Source organism: Sus scrofa, chromosome 13, assembly GCF_000003025.6.
Source record: "Sus scrofa isolate TJ Tabasco breed Duroc chromosome 13, Sscrofa11.1, whole genome shotgun sequence".
Lineage (NCBI taxonomy): Eukaryota > Metazoa > Chordata > Mammalia > Artiodactyla > Suidae > Sus > Sus scrofa.
In genome coordinates, this window is record NC_010455.5 from 121,102,817 (window position 1) to 121,121,946 (window position 19,130).

Below are 19,130 nucleotides of genomic sequence, written 5' to 3' on the forward strand. Positions count from 1 at the left end.
TATGCCAGCCCCACCCCTTGCCCATTGGTGAGCTGGGAAGTGGCCGCCCTCTCCAGGGAGGACAGGCACTCCTGACCTCCACTCAGGTCCCCTCACTAGGAGGCTGCTCCTGTTGTCTCAGCTCACTCTAGTTTTTCTTATGCAAATTTAATGGAAAAACAAAATCTTCATCAAAAGCAGGAAAATAAAAAATAAGAACTACCCGTTTCAAGAAAAAAGACATTTTTACTTTTACACTACCTTCCTCATTAAGTTCTACATTTAGTCCCTGTAATCTTTGGATTTGTAGCCACTGTTTTGGCTTAAACAAGTTCTCTTTTAAAATGCAGACATTCCCCAGAAGGGTTAAGACTGGTGGGAACTTCTACTTTCTATGAGCCCTTTTGTTTTCTCTTGGGGCACAGCTAAGGTAGCTCCTCCAGGAGTGGAAATGGATAAGGTGTGTTTGGTTGACGGGACTCAGGCAAAGCAGCTCTTGCAACACTTGGGGCTCTGGATTGAGAGCAGCTCCCCTTGCTCCTTCCTGAAAGTGGGTGGAGGGAGCGGGGGCCCTGCTGATCCTTCTTGCTTTCCTGGACACTCATTTCCTGTCCACCCTCTGAAAGCATAGAGGGTTTCCAGAAAGGCAGGGATTTAGCCCTTGGGTGGAGCTTGATCAAACAGAGAACAGCCTGAAGGCATCGTTCCAGGAGAAAGGAAGGGTGCCAGAGGAACCCCTGCTAGCAGTTCTGCCTCAGCCTGGCAGCAGTGGCCATTGTGTGCCTCAGACAACCATTGGATACCTTCCCTTAGGCAATTATTCACATGGGCGGTGGTCTGGGTGGGATCAAGACTTAAACTAAAGCATACATGCTCATATATATCCTCTGCCATTTTCCCAAAGTGACTTTTTGACAATCATCCAGGAATACAACACTTAATTCTTCCCTGAATGTTCTTTGGGTGAGATTTTTTTTTTTTCCCCCAATTTGATACTGAAAGGAAATCCCCACCTTCCCAGGTGCATCTCTACCTTAAGATGAAAAGTATGCACGAGGAGGATAAAGCCTATGAGACCAAGTTAATAATAAGTTAATAAACCCCCTTTATTGACCACTGCATGTACCAAGCACTGTGCTAGATGGGTTATGAATACCATTTCTGATTCTCCCAAAGGTCTCTTTAAGTAGCTATAATTATTTCCATTTTATGTATGAGGAAACATGCCCCAACTAGTCCAAGATCATGCAGATAGTAAGTATGGCTGAGGGACAATCTTGATTTGTCTGATCCCAAAGCCTATGCTCATTGCTCTCCAAGATCTGCTAACCAAGCCCCTCTAACGTCAGGGGTCACTTTGGATGGGTAAGAAGGAGGCCCTCACTAAGTTCCAGCTGCAAGGTCCTCTTGGCCTACCTGAGACACGTTAGGGCAGGCATGGGCAAGTCTCCTTTGAGAGAGGGGCCACCATATTGTGTCCCAGAGACATTTGCCCATTTCAGTCACTGTGGTCACAGCTACTGGCTGTTAAACATCCACTTTCCACATATCAGTCAAAGCTCTTTAGAGGAATGATCTTTAAGTCCTTTCCCACATTCATTTTTCAAGTGAAAAAAAAAATTCAAACAGGTTAAGTTTCCTGCCTGATGTCATAAGGAGCACAAGTGAGAGAGTCAAATTTGTAGCCAAGACTCTGGCCTCACAACCATGCTCTTTGACTCTATTCTGCCTGCTCCTGGGATATGGTCTAAAAAACCCTGCATTTGGTTAGTCCCTGAATTTTGCCTGCTGTGGTTGGAAAGAACCCATTGTGACATCTGACTTGGGTTTTAGAGTAATCCTGCCTATGGTCTGTTCATAGGTACAACTTCCTCCTTTGGGTACTTTGCAAAGGGCACTGCGGTCAGGTTCCCCAAGACTAAGTCTCCCCCAAGAGGTGTCAAAGCCTTTCTTGGGCTGCACAGAGGAGGCTAAAGAGGGAAGAAAGCAAACAGAAGATGTCGACACCTGCCCCCTCTCCATTCCCATGACCTTCATTCTTATCAGAGACTATCTCAAAAGTCCTATTTCCCTTGGAGCTTAAAGTGAAGTGCGGGATTGCACCATTGGCCCCCAGAGTGAGGGACAGAAAAAGTGGTGCTAGAGCCAGTTAGTGGGAAGAGGCTGAGCCTCACCTTGGTAAATGTGAGATTCACAAATCCGCCCTGGAAATTCAGGAGAAGCTTGGATTTTCGGGAGCCACAGTTCCCGGAGGCTTGGGTTGTGTTGGGGTCAATGTTGAAGTATCTCTGAGGTGAAAAAACCTAAACGAAACAAAATAGAATGGCTCAATGAGATGTAGAAGAAAATTCTAGCTGGCAGACTAGCAGCACAAGAGAGTAAGTGAGCCTAGAACTCAAGGCTGGTGTGTGTTCACTGGAGAATTTCAATATCCCCAGAAGACACCTCTCATTTCCAAATTATTATGTTTAAAAATTTTTTTAAAGAAGAAGTTCTCCCACAGAGAAAGAGTTCCTTGATAGATAATTCATGGTGGGTATGTTCTTGATAAACAACATGGACTTTCATTTTTGTTAGATCAAACATGTTGAAGGGTACTACAGGAAAGATTTTTCTATCTAATGTATTTTTGTTCCAATAAAAACCTAAATGTGGATGTTTTATTTGAAATCATAAAACCTGTGCAAAAAAGGGAAGTGCTATTTTTACAGGGATTCTTTCAGTCAGCCAAATAATCTTAGCCCCACCCTCATCCCTTCCAATCGTCTTGCTAATGTGGACTTGTCATATTAATGTCACAGCTGATTGGAACCATGGAGATCCCCCAATCCAAACCTCTCATTTCACAGAAAAGTTGCTGAGGCTTAGAAGTCATCCAGAGGGGGAGGGCCAGGCTGGAGCCAAAGCAGGACTCACCCCAATCCTCTGCCCATGCTGGCTAAAAGTGAGGGGTGCATGTATTTAAAATTTTGTGTGTGCCTTCCTTAATTCATACAATCACTACCAGTGTCAATTTTTATGTGTATTCCAAAACAGATCCACGTTTTTATGGAACACCTTGGAGAAAGAGGAGCTCATGGCTAGTTATTTCAAGATACAGGATGCAGAGGAATGTTCACTTATAACAAGGCACACTCCGCTCCAATTTTCTGAAGATAGTGTTATAGTCCTATAACTCCAACTTACCGACTGTGTATCTTGAACTGTCAACTCTATTCCCATCTCTGCTTTGATACAGAGCTTGCTTCCATTTAGAACTTGATAAATTCCAGTCTTGGCTGATGATGGCTGAGGTGCAAGGGTGGGCCCGGGAGCTATGGTGGCAGGGGAGGCCGTTTGTGTGGTATTGTGTGCGCCTGTGGTTGGCCCTGGGGTATGGTTGGGGTGAGTAGGCTTCTGACTGGCGGTGCTGTTGTGTGGTGAGGTGGACAAAGTTGCTGGAAGGGTGGTCTGGTTACTGGGTTGAGTAGTTTTCCCAGCTGTGGGGCTGAGGGTTGATGACCTGGTTCCAGTTGTGTGGGCTGGTGGGATGATGGTGGGTAGCAGTGAACTGAGACCTGCACTGGGGCTGATTGCAGCCTCAGTGACTGGAGCAGCCATGTGTGATGTGTTGGGTGTGGCCAGGGTTGTGAACAGGGTGTGGGTTGTTGGGCTGGTAGATGGGGTGCTGTTTGTAGCTGCCAGGGAAGTTGCTGCGAGAGTTGTTATGGTTGTGTGTGTGGTGAGGGTCTCGGAGTCGGTCACTGTGGTAGCTATCTGAGAGGTGACATGACCATCTGTTGACTTTGCTGCTAAAGTTTTGTGAGGCGTGTGGTTAGTTGGCTTCCAGAGAGAAGGTTCTGCTGTGGCCTGTACTGTTGCTGCTGTTGTAGGTGAAGAAGAGTCTGTGATTTCTGGAAAAACTTTTGCTTTCATATGATGGCCGTAATGCAAAAACACTGCAAATAAGGAAACAAAAGTGTTAACACATCAACTAAAAGCTCACATTAGTGAGTCCCTCCTCCACTCCCACTGGAATGTTTCTTTACTAAAAATTAACATGAATTTTTTCTTTTTCTTTTCTTTTTTTTTCTTTCTTTTTTTTTTTTTTTTGGTCTTTTTGTCTTTTTAAGACCACACCCGAGGCATATGGAGGTTCCCAGGCTAGGGTCAAATTGGAGCTACAGCTGCCAGCCTATGCCACAGCCATAGCAATGCTGGATCCGAGCCATGTCTGTGACCTACACCACAGCTCACAGCTCAGCATTGCCAGATCCTTAAACCACTGAGCAAGGCCAAGGATTGAACCTACATCCTCATGGATACTACTCAGGTTTGTTAACTACTGAACCCCTCCATGTTCCTGGATTGGGAAAGTCAATATTGTAAAAATGGCCATACTACCCAAAGCAATCTACAGATTCCATGCAATCCCTATCAAATTACCCATGACATTTTTCACAGAACTAGAACAAACAATCCAAACATTTATATGCAACAACAAAAGACCCAGCATCGCCAAAGCAATCCTGAGAAACAAAAACCAAGCAGGAGGCATAACTCTCCCAGACTTCAAGAAATACTACAAAGCCACAGTCATCAAAACAGTGTGGTACTGGTATCAAAACAGACAGACAGACAGACCAATGGAACAGAATAGAGAACCCGGAAATAAACCCTGACACCTATGGTCAATTAATCTTTGACAAGGGAGGCAAGAACATAAAATGGGAAAAAGAAAGTCTATTCAGCAAGCATTGCTGGGAAACCTGGACAGCTGCATGCAAAGCAATGAAACGAGAACACACCCTCACACCATGCACAAAAATAAACTCCAAATGGCTGAAAGACTTAAATATACGACAGGACACCATCAAACTCCTAGATGAAAACATAGGCAAAGCACTCTCTGACATCAACATCATGAATATTTTCTCAGGTCAGTCTCCCAAAGCAATAGAAATTAGAGCAAAAATAAACCCGTGGGACCTCATCAAACTGAAAAGCTTTTGCACAGCAAAGGAAACCCAAAAGAAAACAAAAAGACAACTTACAGAATGGGAGAAAATAGTTTCAAATGATGCACCCGACAAGGGCTTAATCTCTAGAATATATAAACAACTTATACAACCCAACAGCAAAAAAGCCAATCAATCAATGGAAAAATGGGCAAAAGACCTGAATAGACATTTCTCCAAAGAAGATATACAGATGGCCAGCAAACACATGAAAAAATGCTCAACATCGCTGATTATAAGAGAAATGCAAATCAAAACTACCATGAGATACCACTTCACACCAGTCAGAATGGCCATCATTAATAAATCCACAAATAACAAGTGCTGGAGGGGCTGTGGAGAAAAGGGAACCCTCCTGCACTGCTGGTGGGAATGTAAACTGGTACAGCCACTATGGAGAACAGTTTGGAGATACCTTAGAAATCTATACATAGAACTTCCATATGACCCTGCAATCCCACTCTTGGGCATCTATCCGGACAAAACTCTACTTAAGAGAGACACGTGCACCCGCATGTTCATTGCAGCACTATTCACAATAGCCAGGACATGGAACCAACCCAAATGTCCATCGACAGATGATTGGATTCGGAAGAGGTGGTATATATACACAATGGAATACTACTCAGCCATAAAAAAGAATGACATAATGCCATTTGCAGCAGCATGGATGGAACTAGAGACTCATACTGAGTGAAATGAGCCAGAAAGACAAAGACAAATACCATATGATATCACTTATAACTGGAATCTAATATCCAGCACAAATGAACATCTCCTCAGAAAAGAAAATCATGGACTTGGAGAAGAGACTTGTGGCTGCCTGATGGGAGGGGAAGGGAGTGGGAGGGATCGGTAGCTTGGGCTTATCAGACACAACTTAGAATAGATGTACAAGGATATCCTGCTGAATAGCATTGAGAACTCTGTCTAGATACTCATGCTGCAACAGAAGAAAGGGTGGGGGAAAAATGTAATTGTAATAAAAAATATTAAAAAAAATAATAAATACACAAGTGGCTTACAAAAAAAAAAACAAAAAAACCCCCAAAAAACTACTGAACCCCATCAGGAACTCCATCTTTTTCTTTTCTCTCTCTCTCTCTTTTCTTTTTTTTTTTTTTTTTTTTTTAGGGCCACACTTGTGGCATATGTAAGTCCCAGGCTAGGGGTCAAATTGGAGCAGCTGAGGCCTACGCCACAGCCATGGCAACACCAGATCCAAGCCACATCTGCAACCTATGCTGCAGCTTGCAGCAACGCCAGATCCTTAACCCTCTGAGTGAGTCCAGGGACTGAACCTCATATCCTCATGGAGACCATGTCAGGTTCTTAACCTACTGAGTCACAACAAGACCTCCCTAACATGCATTTTTTACATTTTGGGAAAAATTTATAAGGATACAACAGTGAAGTGAAGATCATCCAAGATTCTACCATGAGGCCATCATTTTTATGTTTTGGTTGTACCCATGTTTTTTATGGGGCTGTCATCATAAGGCAGATATTCTTTGCCTTTGTCTGTATGGGGTGTGGCACTAATGCCCAGCGATCATGCTCAGCTAGATATCCGATGCCTCTTCATTTTCCATCAAATGTGAATCCAGATAGTCCCTGGCTAGAGAATGTTCCTGGGGTACGTGCGGCTGTGATGACCTGATAGAGTTGGGGTAGCATGAATACTGGCATAAAGATTTATACCAAGTTGTTTAATTTTCATAGAATCATATAATCCTAGGTTTGAAAGAGACCTTAAAGATTATCTAGTACTAATCCTACCCTGATATGTGAACAGTACTTTGGATTTGCCATGTGTTCATCCAATCTATGCATAGTTAACTTTGAATCTGACAAGAGATTCAGGTCCCCTCCCTTTTTTAAATTTTGCCATCAGTTTTCTAAATATAGCACAATTTCTGTCATTCTCTTACTTAACCTTTTGAGTGGCCCAGTCTTTTTCAACTAAGACATTAAATTAATCCACAAATGCTCTGATACAACTGATGTGCTGTCCATCATAGTTTGGCTTAAATGTCAGCTCCTCAGAGTCTGCCCTGCCCTCTCTGTATAAAATAGCTCCCCATCCCCGCAATTCTCCATCTCATCATTATATTCATTGCTTTCACTGTACTAATCACAACTTGTAATACTATAAGGGGATGATCTTCAAATATTTAACAATAAGCCTAGCCAGACAGTGTATACCAGCAGAGTATCAGCCCTGATTATATGTTTATTTATTGATTTATTTACTGATTGCACATCTCTACCATTAGATTAAAAACAGCCTCAAAGTGGGAACTGTATGTGTTTTTCTTACCAAACACCGATGCGATGCATAGAAGTTGTTTGGTAGATATGGACTGGATGAATAAATAACTGAACGAGGGTTATAGCACTGTAGATCTTCTCAGATTATTGTAAGGCTCAAACAAGGTGCTTTGCGTGAAAGCCTTCCTGTGCTATTAAGAATTCCTAGAGTGAGAGTTCCCTAGTGGCTCAGTGGGCTAAGGATCCTGCATTGTCACTGCAGTGGCTCGGGTCACTGCTGTGGCTCAGGTTCCATCCCTGACACAGGAACTTCTGCATGCTGTGGGTGAGGCCAAAAAAAAAAAAGGTGAAAAAATTCTAGAGTGTGTTATTGCCACAGGCTCTCTCCTGGACCATCCCTTCAGGGTGGGAGGCTCTAGCTCTTTTTGAACCAGAATAGTTCTATCCTTGCCTCCTTTCCAGCAAGTCAGAAAGGGGACAAGTGTGGATGATGTCCCTTGAGAGTTTATGATCAGGCATGCTGAGAGATGGACTTGTCTCTTCAGTGCTATGGTTTTTCACTGTGTTTACCCATTGTATTTTCACTCATTGGAGCTATCGCTTACTGTGTGGGGCAGTGACTGGGGAAAACTTGAGGAAAAGGGAAAGAAGATCACTCTAGGAATTCCCGTGGCTCAGTGGGTTAAGGATCCATCATTGTCACTGCTTTGGCTCTGGTTATAGCTGTGACATGGGTTCAATCCCTGGCCTGGAAAATTCCACATGCCATAAGCAAGGCAAAAAAAAAAAAAAAAAAAAAAAAAAAAAAAAAAAGTGCTTTGTGCTGATGCTTACAGAGTCCTGAAATTCATATCTAATCAAAATCACCCATAAACTCCTTTACTATCTCCCTTTTTCATTCAGTACTTTTTGTTTTGGCCTGCAGAAATTCTCAGGTAATGAGAGCCATAGCAGTGACAATGCTGGATTCTTAACCTGCTGAGCCACCAGGGAACTACCATTCAACACATTTCTAAGTGGTTATTTTCCCCATAATAATAACACTAAAAAGTCCATGTTACTGAACACTTACTATATGCTAGGCCTCAGGTCAAAGGTTATCTTTCACAAACCCTTCTCAAAACCCCTCTGATGGGTACTATCTTTATCTGTCTTTCAGATGAAGATGCCCAGGTTTAGCAAATTCTATTAACTTGACCATAATCACACAACTACATTGCGGAGTTGAGGCTTGAGCCTGTCTGTACCAAAGCCTGCCTTGGGATTTGAGGATGGGTGGTGGTGGTGTACATCACTATGAAGAATGACGAAAGAGACCACAGTGGAGGAGAGAGGAAGAGTAGGGTGCCGCTCCAGTGACCCCAATTCACCAAACCTTCATAAGAGTGGTCCTTAGTGAGGCTTTCAAAGGACCACATGCTAAAATTGTGATTGTTTTCCGGAAGAAAAGTTCTAACTTTAAGCCCAGTAGTAACACTTATGAATTATTTCTGCACAGCTGGTTTACAAAATGGGAAAGACAAAACTATCAGTTCCAAATGCCTTAGATAACCTTTAAAACAGACATTATTAATGACATTAAGTCACTTGAGACTATTATCTAAGAATCTTTTTTTTCTTGTCCTTTGTCTTTTTAGGGCTGTAACTATGGCATATGGAAGTTCCCAGGCTAGGGGTTGAATTGGAGCTACAACAGCCAGCCTACACCACAACCATAGCAACACAGAATCAGAGCCACATCTGTGACCTACATCACAGCTCATGGCAACGCTGGATCCTTAACCCACTGAGTGAGGCCAGGGATCAAACCTGTGTCCTCATGGATACTAGCTGTGTTCGTTAACCACTGAGCCACTACAGGAATTCCTTAAGAGTCTTTTTTTTTGTGCCTCAACTGTTTACTTGAACAATTGAAATGTATGATACTTGAGAGTTGTAGATTTTATGGGCTGTAGGCTTACTTTGTAAATGTTTGTAAAATCACTGTGTGGAATATTTATGCCCACATCGTAGAGCTTGGAGCAAGATTTTTTCTTTCAAGATTATTATGACGGTTGATAGTTGTTGAACATTTATTTTCATAATTCGTTTGGGCTGAACCTGAGTTGCTGTTTCCTGGGTCAAGAACTCAGTGGGAACCCCATTACTATGGAGAAATAGAATTCACTCCCAGATGCAGTGTGAAGACATTCGCTCCCAGGAATATCTTGTAAAAAGCAAAGACTGCTGCAGAGAACTCTGAGGGACTGGGACCACCTGCTTTTCTCTCTCTTGGGAAGATCAGATCCTTGATAAAATCCCACTGTATGCAGCTTATGCTTATGAGCTAAAGCAAATCTTCTCAACTGAGTAGAATTTCTTCAACTCAGTAGCACACCATTTAAAGGGGGAGTCTTCCTCATTATGCAGTTAGATCTCTCTCAGTAATGAGGAATGAATTCAGTAAGGGGGGAGGGGAAGCCCACTGGCCATTCATGAAATCACATCATCCCAAAGAGGACAAGAAGACTCATGGTAGGCCATCAAGGTGTGCTTGGTGGAGTTCCCGTCGTGGCTCAGTGGTTAATGAATCCGACTGGGAAACATGGGGTTGCAGGTTCGATCCCTGGCCTTGCTCAGTGGGTTAAGGATCCAGCATTGCCATGAGCTGTGGTGTAGGTTGCAGACGCTGCTCAGATCCCGTGCTGCTATAGCTCTGGCGTAGGTTGGCGGCTACAGCTCCGATTAGACCCCTAGCCTGGGAACTTCCATATGCCGCAGGTGCAGCCCTAAAAAGATCAAAAAAAAAAAAAAAAAAAAAAAAAAAAAGAGGTGTGCTTGGTGTGTAGGAAGTATTTGTGAGGTACCTGGAGGTGATGGCAATCATGGTATCTCCCTATGGTGTGTAACTTTGTAGTGGACAAAAACTGGGCTGATAGGTGTCAGGACCAAAAGTGACAGTGTGTTAGAGATTAAACAAGTATGGGAGATAGTATTCTAATATTCTTCTCTTTCCTCTCTTTGGCCCCTTCCCTCCCACCCTCATCTCCCTATAGGAATGTGTGGTATAAGAGATGGACAGGTGATTAGATGGAAATTTGACAGGAGTAGCTATGCTGTGCATTGAAATATGCCCCAGAAAGTTCATATGTTTGTTAGGTACTCAATGGAAATAATACTCTGAAAAATACTCTGCTTTAAAAAATCCATGTATATGACCTATCTTTGTTAAAATTGGGTCATAGTTTTTTTTTTTTTTTTTTTTTTTTTTGCTTTTTTAGGGCCGCACCCATGCCATATGGAAGTTCCCAGGCTAGGGGTTGAATTGGGGCTACCGATGCTGGCCTATACCATAGCCACAGCAACACTAGATCCAGGCCACATTTGCAACCATCACCACAGCTCATGGCAATGCCAGATCCTTAACCCACTGAGTGAAGCCAGGGATTAAACCCACAACCTCATGGATCCTACTCAGGTTCATTAACCACTGAGCCACGAAGGGAATCCCTGGGTCATAGTTTTTAAATGGGATTTTTGGCCCTCTTAGAGGTTTAGTCAAGTTCACAGGTCTGTCTAAGACCCACGAAGAGGGCAGTGGGCAGAAGCAAGGGCAGAGCATAGTTGGAATACTCAGAAAAACAGAGGCTAGAATCCACATACTGATTTGCTAAGCTCCCATCCCCAGTCACTCAGCATCTCTTCTCCAGGATTCAAGAGACTCAGCAAATGGGTACCCCAGAGTCTTAACCCCTTGCTTAGACTTTCTGATGGTGAGCTGCAGGAAGGCACATGAGAAGGTTTTGGTTTCTCTACAACCCACAGGAGGACCTAAGAGATGACTCACCGGCCAGGCCCCGGGAAAGCCAGTGACCACACAAGGGCTGTTTCTCCAGGTATTTCTCAGACAGCTGGGCTTTCCCAGAGTGCCTTAGTTTGGTTTCCCTGCCATACCCAATTCAGCACATACATAGGCGCCACCTCTGAGTCAAGCTCCAGGGCAGGCACTGGTGTAGGTCCTCCTTCTCAGGGGCTCAAAGCCTTGTAAGGCAGACACAGAAATGGACCACACTCTTCAATGTGGCAGGTGTTATTACGGAAGCAGACCCCAAGTGCTATGGCATGGGTTTGGGAACCCAACACAAGGAGAAATTCTTCAGGCAGACAAGAAAGTAAATGGCATCCTATTGGCAAGAGGACGAGGTCGGGCAAAAGCACGGGGCTTGAGAGCCTAGTATGTCTGCACAACAGCTGGGGAGTCAGCATGATGTGGGGTGTGAGGAAGAGGGTCAGGAGGAGGGCCAGCAGGGAGCAGGCCCAGCAGGTGTTGGAGGTTACAGTGGTCTGCAGAGGTGTAAGGAGCACAGCTGGAGAGTAAATGGAGCCCCGTGGCTACCTCCAGGGGTAGGGAATTGAGTTCAGCCCCTGAGCACTTTCTCCGGCACCTTCCTTGGGGCATCAGAAGCAGCCCCAGGGGTGTGCGGCAAGAAGACTGTTTTTGGACATGGAGGGCAGCAAGGGTGGGCCCTTAGCAGGATTCTGCTCATAGTTTCACAGTTCAATCTTATACCTCTTAACAGAAAGATTTAAATCCTTAGCAAAAGATGCAAAACTATCTCTGTTAGTTTCCTGTGGGACTTGAGACTCAAAGAGAACCCTTGAACAGAAAGGGCTCCAGCCCTCTGTGGGAGATTGCTGGCTGACTACCCCATTTTTCTTAGTAACAGAACCATGCGTTTAAGCTGAACGCTTCCTGCCCAGGATAAAGCCCTTCGCCTCCAAGCCTCCTTTCCTGCTGGGTGGGAATGTGTGACTGAATTTGAGCCAAAGCGAGAAGTGGTAGGGTCATGTGGGCCCTCTGGGAAGGCTGCTCAAAAGGAGCTCAGTCACCTATGGGGCCTCTCTGTTGCCTCCTTGTTTTCCTCCTTTAATCAGCCTGCAACTTGTAGGTGATGGCTGGAGCTCCAGCAGATGTCTAGATCCATGAGGAGACTTTGCAAGTGGAAGTCACACATAGGGTGGTGGGTCCACAATAATGAGTCCCCACATCAGACCTGGTCTGAAGTCCTCTGGACTTGCTTTCACATGAGAGAGAAACAAATATTTACCTTGTTTAATTCACTATTTGGGGCTTGTTCCCCTCCCTTCCTCCATTCCTACCCTTTTCTCTTTCCTTCTTTCCTTCTTTCTTTCTTTCTCTCTCTCCTTCCTTCCTTCCTTCTTTCCTTCTTTCATTCTTTTTGGTTTTTAGGGCTGCACTTGCAGCATATGGAATTTCCCAGGCTAATGGTCAAATCGGAGCTGTAGCTGTCAGCCTACACCACAGCCACAGCCACAGCAACACTGGATCCCGAGACCTATGCTGCAGCTTGCTGCTACACCACGATCCTTAACCCACAGAGTGAGAGCAGGGATTGAACCTGCATCCTCAAAGAGACAACATCAGGTCTTCAACCTGCTGAGCCACAGCGGGAACTCCACTGGAGCTTGTCTCTTAGGTGCTGTTGAGCCTAAACTTAACTGATAGAAACTTAAATCCTCTCGTTTTATGGAGGAGGAATTTGCGATCAGGGAAGCAAAGTGACTGGATAAAGATTACACTATTAGCTCACCTAAAAGCTCTGTCTCTTCAAGCAAAATGTCTAATGGTTTTTGCTTACATCCAATTCAGCAAGTATTTCTCAAACGTATGCATGTGAAAGCGTAGTGCAGGAGTGCAGAACATGGACCCTGAAGTAGACTTCCTGGATGCAAATCTTAGGGCCCTCATTTGTTAGCTGAGTGCTCAAGAGTGATTCCTCAGCCTGCCTCAGTACCCTCGCCTGGAAAATGGGGCACTTCCATATGTTTCATTCACTCAGTTTGCTTCTGGAATTGTGCAGCTCAGAGAGAAAAGGGCAATGTGGGCATTTGCTCTCCACCTGCTAGTGCATTTATTGTATACTCGCTGCATTCCTGAATCCACTAGTCATCTGTCAGCCATTGAATTGGTGCCCACACACAGGTCACTGAGGGTAACTGCTAACCTGCGATCTTTTGCTTTTTTATTAGTTTGTTCTGCTAACTACAATGATGACTTTCCCTTGACTACATCCAGGGGCTGGGAATTGAGTTTAGCCCCTGAGTTCTTTCTCCAGCCCCCCCTTCCTGAGGCCACAGAAGCAGCACCAGCCTCCAAAAGAATGTGAAACTCTAATTCTGAAATTGTGGCGCTAAAAAAAAACAGCCTGGATTAGGGCAGCTGGCCTGACTCAACTTGCATAACAATTCATGTTACGGTTGCACAAAGATTCATGTTGCATAACAATTCATGTGCAGCTGTGTCCCCCACCTGAGTGTATTAGTAGGGCCATGTAGACAGAGCCAGTTGCCTCACAAGTTCAAGTCAGAGGTTCTTGAAGGAATTGTGATGCAACCAGCAAACTTGATAACAGCACAAAAAAAAATTCAATATCCTAGGGAGAAAATGCTCTTGGTGAAAGCAGGGTGTGTGGACAAAAAATAATCATTAAAACTCAATTTCTCAGATAGTCTCTCTGATCTGAAATACGCTGGTAATCAAAAAAGAAATCTTATGGCACAGTTTGTCGGACCATATCTCGTTCACCTTCACTACTCAATGTTTATGTAATATAAACATAGCACTTCATTTGAGAAAAGCAGAAAAGCAAGGCATGACATGCTTTCCCCAGAAAGTGTGGCAAAAGCCCCATTTCTAAGCCCTGGCTCAGTTCTCTCTTTTTTTTTTTTTTTTTTTCTTTTTAGAGCCACACTCGTGGCATAAAGAAGTTCACAGGCTAGGGCTTGAATCAGAGCTACAGCTTCTGGCCCACACAACTGCCACAGCTGGATCTGAGCCATGTCTGTGACCTACAGCAAAACTCATGGCACCACCGGATCCTTAACCCACTGAGCGAGGCCAGGGATTGAACCTGCATCCTCATGGATCCCAGTAGGGTTCGTTACTGCTGAGCCATGATGGGAATTCCCTCAGTTCTTTGCCTCTTAAATCAAAGTAATTTCTACAAATGCTTCCTAATAAGGTATCTAGAACCCATTTGGGAGCCAGAGACAGTGTCACAGCCTTCTGGGGTTGACACCTCCTCTGCCTGATTCATGGAAGACAAGTCCAAAACTATGAAAGTCTTTGGAAAAAAATGAAGGTGTGCTCCATGTGTAAGGCAATAGCAAGACACTCCCAAGTCAAACACCCACAGTAGCTGAAGCCACTATAGCTATCTCCTGTCTGTCTTCTCCCACTTAAATCAGTGGCACTAGAATGCATTTATGTTTAATAGGACCAGATGTGGCAGGGTCACCATGGAAAGTCAAGTGTGTCACTCACCAGCCAGGGACACGAAGGACACCAGCACTGCAGAGAGCCGCCAGGACATGGTTGTCTCTCCAAGGGGCTGCAGCACTCAGAGCTCAGAACAGCTGGGTCTTCTGAACAGCGCAGAAGGCTAATTCCGGGGCAGGCTCCGGTAGCAAAGAAGACACTCCCTCTGTCCCTCATTCACTTGTGGCAGAGAAACCAAAGTCACTTGCATTATGAGAAGTAACGGAAAGGCCCTCCCAAGTGGTGTGCTGAGTGGGGAGGGAAACCAGAAGTGGCCCTTGTGTGAAAGCAGGTACTTTCATCTTTGCCTTTGTTTGTGAGGGCTGGGAAGGGGGTGGGGGAGGCCCCTCAGCCAAGGTTAAGGGCATCTGAGATCATTTCCATAAGAGGTAGTGGACCTGTGGCAGTGCCTGCTTCCTTCTCTCATAAGTCAGGCCTCCATTTTTCTCTAAGACCTTGAGTCATTTCTATAAACCCAGAGATTCTTTCCAGGCAGGAGAAAACCAGTGCCTCAGTCATGAGGATGAGCAGGAGTCAAAACTCAGTGGCTAGAGCACTGTTTATCTCTGAGTGTACTCACAAGAGGCAGCCCTGCTCTCTGCTCATGGCAGCCTCACCTGGGGACCTCATCTTGGGGGGAGTGGGAGGAGTGCGAGCTTGGGAGCTGGGGAGATCTGGGTTTGAATCTGGCTCTGCCAACTTACCAGAGGTATGGCTGTGGGTAACCTTGAGCCCTGGTTTCTTCTGCTGTATGACAGGGATCATAATGCCTACTGCCAGGTGATTCTCCTGGAACACAAATAATATTCAATATCCTCAAAAGGCAACCTTTTCATGTCTTATCGCCTTTCTCTCTTAATTAGACAAAACAATGATGTTCTATCGCTCGGAGCTGTGAGTCCCAGTGAGGAACGCTCATATACGCAGTATATTAGGATACCCTCCTGATGACTGGATTCAGGGCGTTCAGTTTAGTCTCAGATCGATACCTGAAAAGCAAATTTGGCAACCATTTTACTGTACTATATTGCTCTAATCAGGTAAATTTACCAAAGTGAAGAGAAGATTAACCTGTGTCAGCCTAATTTCAGCTACTTCTTGACTGGGATTCTAGACTTTGAGTCAATTTATTCAACAGACAATCACTAAGTGGATAGTATGTGTTTATTCTTATTCTTCACTCTTCTTATTCCACTTAAGCCCCACAGCCACTTTATGTGGGCATTATTGCATCATTGTTGTCCCGTTTCACAGATGGGGAAACGGAGCACAGAGAGGTCAAGCGACTTGCCCAGAGTCACTTAGGTAATAAATGAAAAAGCTGGGCTATGAATCCAGTCTGGCTTGAGACTTTAGGATTTTAAGCACCTTGCTGTACGACTGCTAAAGAGGTGCTCTGGACTAGATATGATATATGCTTTCAAGTTGCTTACTGCCTAGCTGAGAAGCAACATTTATTGATATACATAAATAACTAGAGAGTGACTGATCAATTGTCTGCTGCTTAGAACCACACTGGATGAAGAATAGGCAGGAGTTCCTCCATGGCTCAGTGGGTTAAAGATCCAGCACTGTCACTGCTGTGGCTCGAGTTATAGCTGTGGCACAGGTTCAGTCCCTGGCCTGGGAACTTCCACATGTCACAGGCATGGCAAAAAAAAAAAAAAAAAATAGAGATGACTTTGTGGTGGCTGAACCTTGGAGATTCTTGAAGGTCATAGAGGATCTGGATAGTTGGAGAAGAGTAATAATAATAACAACAACAATAATAATAGTTTGCATATAAGGAATCCCTACTATGGGCCTGACATGGTGTAATGCATATGGCACCTCTACAGGGAAGTTTTTTGTTTTTTCTTTTTTAGCTGCAATCATGGTATATGGGAGTTCCCAAGCCATGGATAGAATCTGAGCTACAGATATGACCAGGGCCAGAGCTGTGGCAATGCCAGATCCATAACCTATCGCACTGGGCCGGAGATTGAACCCATACCTCAGCAGTGACCTAAGCTGCCACAGAGACAATCTTTAACCTGCTGCACCACAGCAGGAACTCCCAGGGCAGAATTTTTTAATTCCCATGTTACTGATGTAGAAACTGAACTGCCCAACATCACATAACCGGCTAAAATTTGCATGATGGCTTGTCTGGCCCTGAAGCCTGTGCCCTTTCTACTGGCCACAGGAAGCAAAATCTCTTGATTAGTGATAAGCCTGACTGGAGGGGATTGGGGAGCAGTGGGGAATATGGTTGAAAGATCAAGTTAGTTCCATTTTGGAGAGGTGAAAAAAAGCCAGAGGAGTCTAGTCTCAACCCAAGAGGACATGGGTGGCACCAAAGCCTTTGAAGGAAGAAGTAGTATATGGAGGAGTTCCCTGGTGGCTCAGAGGCTAAGAATCTGGTGTTGTCACTGCTATGGATTGGGTCACTGGTATGGTGCAGGTTTGATCTTTGCCTTGGAAACTTCTGTATGCCATGGGCACGGCCAAAAAATAAAAGTAGTATATGGAAGCAGGGGTTAACCTGATACATGGTAAGGTCCCTGTGGCTTTGAGGGGAGAAAGTTCATCCATTTGTCCAGCCAACATTTCCTGGAGGATATCTGGAACCAGGCTCCTGAGCAGGTCAGAAGATGAGAGTCTTGAAGCTGTTTTTCAGGGCTGTCACCTTTGACTAAAGGAGCAGTGCCACAGCTGAGTGTTTCAGAAAGCAGCTAGAACCTCTAAGCACTGTTTCAGATGCATCCTGTAAGTTTTGGTATGCTGTACTTTCACTTTCATTCATCCTAAGTTATTTTTTAATTTCCACTTTGACTTCTTTTTTGGTCCATTTGTTATTTAGGAGTTTCTTGCTTAATTTCCACCTATTTGTGAATTTCCCAAATTTTCTTGTTATTGATGTCTAATTTCACCTATTTTGAATGGAGAACATATGCAGGATTTCAATTCTTTCAAATTTATAGAGGCTTTTTTATGGTCTAAAATATAAACTATCCTGGAGAATATTATGTGCATTTGAGAGAAATTTGTATTTTGTGCTTTTTGGGGATATAATACTATGTGAGATGTCTGATAGCTCTAGTTACTGCATTGTTCAAGACTATTTCCTGCTTGTCCCTTCACCTGGTTGTTGTAACCATTATTGAAAGTAGTGTATTGAAGACTCCAATTATCGTTGTTGTATTGTCTCTTCTTCCCTTCAATTCTCAGTTTTTTTTGCTTCTTATATTTTGGGGCTTTATTGTTAGGCTTCTCTGTGAATGATTTTTATATGTTCTTGATAGAATGACCCTTTTATCATTAGAAAATGTCCTTTTTCTCTAGTAACAATTTTTGTTTTAAAATCTATTTTGCCCAGTATTACTAGGTGTACTTCAGCTCTCACTTGGTTACTCTGAACAGGATATATCTTCCACATTTTTACTTTTACTCTATTTGTGTCTTTGAGTATAAAGTGTATCTTTTATAGACAGCATATAATAGGATCATGTTTTTTACTCATTCCATTAATACCTCCATTTTAATTGGCATGTTTAACCCATTTACATTTAATGTAATTACTGATAAGGTAGGATTTATGCTTGCCATTTTTTCTCTGTTTTCTGTATATCTCTTTTGTTCCTCTGCTCCTGTACTATTTTCTTCTTATGTGTTAAATAGATGTTTTCTGGTGTATAATTTTAATTCCTTCCATTTACCATATATTTTTTAAAGTTTTTTTTTTCTAGTAGTTACTCTAAAGATTACTGAACATCTCAGCCTATAGAAATCCTAATTTCAATAGTATAAAAAAACTTTGCTTCTATTTCCTTAGTCTCCCCTTACTTTTTGCTGTTATTGCCAAATGAATTACATCTGTATACATTGTATAACCACCATCATGGTTTATAATGACTGCTTTATGATGTTACATCAGATAAGAGAAAAATATATTACAAACAATGCTAGAGAATATGTTCCCTCAAAATTTATATATTGAATCCCTAATGTGGTGGTATTTGGAGGTGGGGACTCCAGAGGTTATTACATTATGAGGGTGGAGCCCTCATGATGGGATTAGCATCCCTATAAGAAGAGGAAGAGAGCTAGTCCTCTCTGCTCTTCACCAAGTGAGGATACAGTGAGAAAGCAGCTGTCTACCAGCCAGGAAGTTGGCCCTCACCAGACCATGCTTGCAGCCCCATCTCAGACTTCTCGGTCTCCACAATTTTGAGAAATAAATCTGGGTAAGCCATTCAGTTTATGGGAATTTGTTATAGTAGACAGAAATAACTAACACAAACAAAAAATATATTTTTTAATGTCTTTCATATGTACCTATGTATTTACAATTATTGGTGCTCTTTATCTCTTCATGTGGATTTGAGTTCCTGTCTAGTAACTTTCATTTCTGCCTAACATTTCTAGTAGGGAAGGTTTATTAGTGAAAAATTATCTCTGTTATCATTTATCTGGAATGTCTTAATTTCTCCTTCAGCTCTGAAGGACATATTCATGGATATAGAATTCTTAATTGACAGTGTTTTTTCTTTTCAGTGCTTTAATATATCATTTCACTTCTTTTT

General features: G+C 43.4%; 1 protein-coding gene across 4 annotated transcripts in view; it reads right to left on the minus strand.

Moving 5' to 3' along the window:
* The window catches only part of LAMP3 (lysosomal associated membrane protein 3), a 35,944-nt gene extending 21,100 nt beyond the window's left edge, over nt 1-14,844 (minus strand). The window contains exons 1-3 of one of the 4 annotated variants that reach the window (XM_003358698.4): nt 14,572-14,844; nt 3,166-3,917; nt 2,154-2,282 (exon numbers count right to left, since the gene is read on the minus strand). In XM_003358698.4, the coding sequence (XP_003358746.1) occupies nt 2,154-2,282; nt 3,166-3,917; nt 14,572-14,620 (930 nt within the window). In that variant the 5' untranslated portion in view covers nt 14,621-14,844. The remainder of the gene's footprint in view (nt 1-2,153; nt 2,283-3,165; nt 3,918-14,571) is intronic. The other 3 variants (XM_021069890.1, XM_021069891.1, XM_005670019.3) reach the window with 3 other exon arrangements.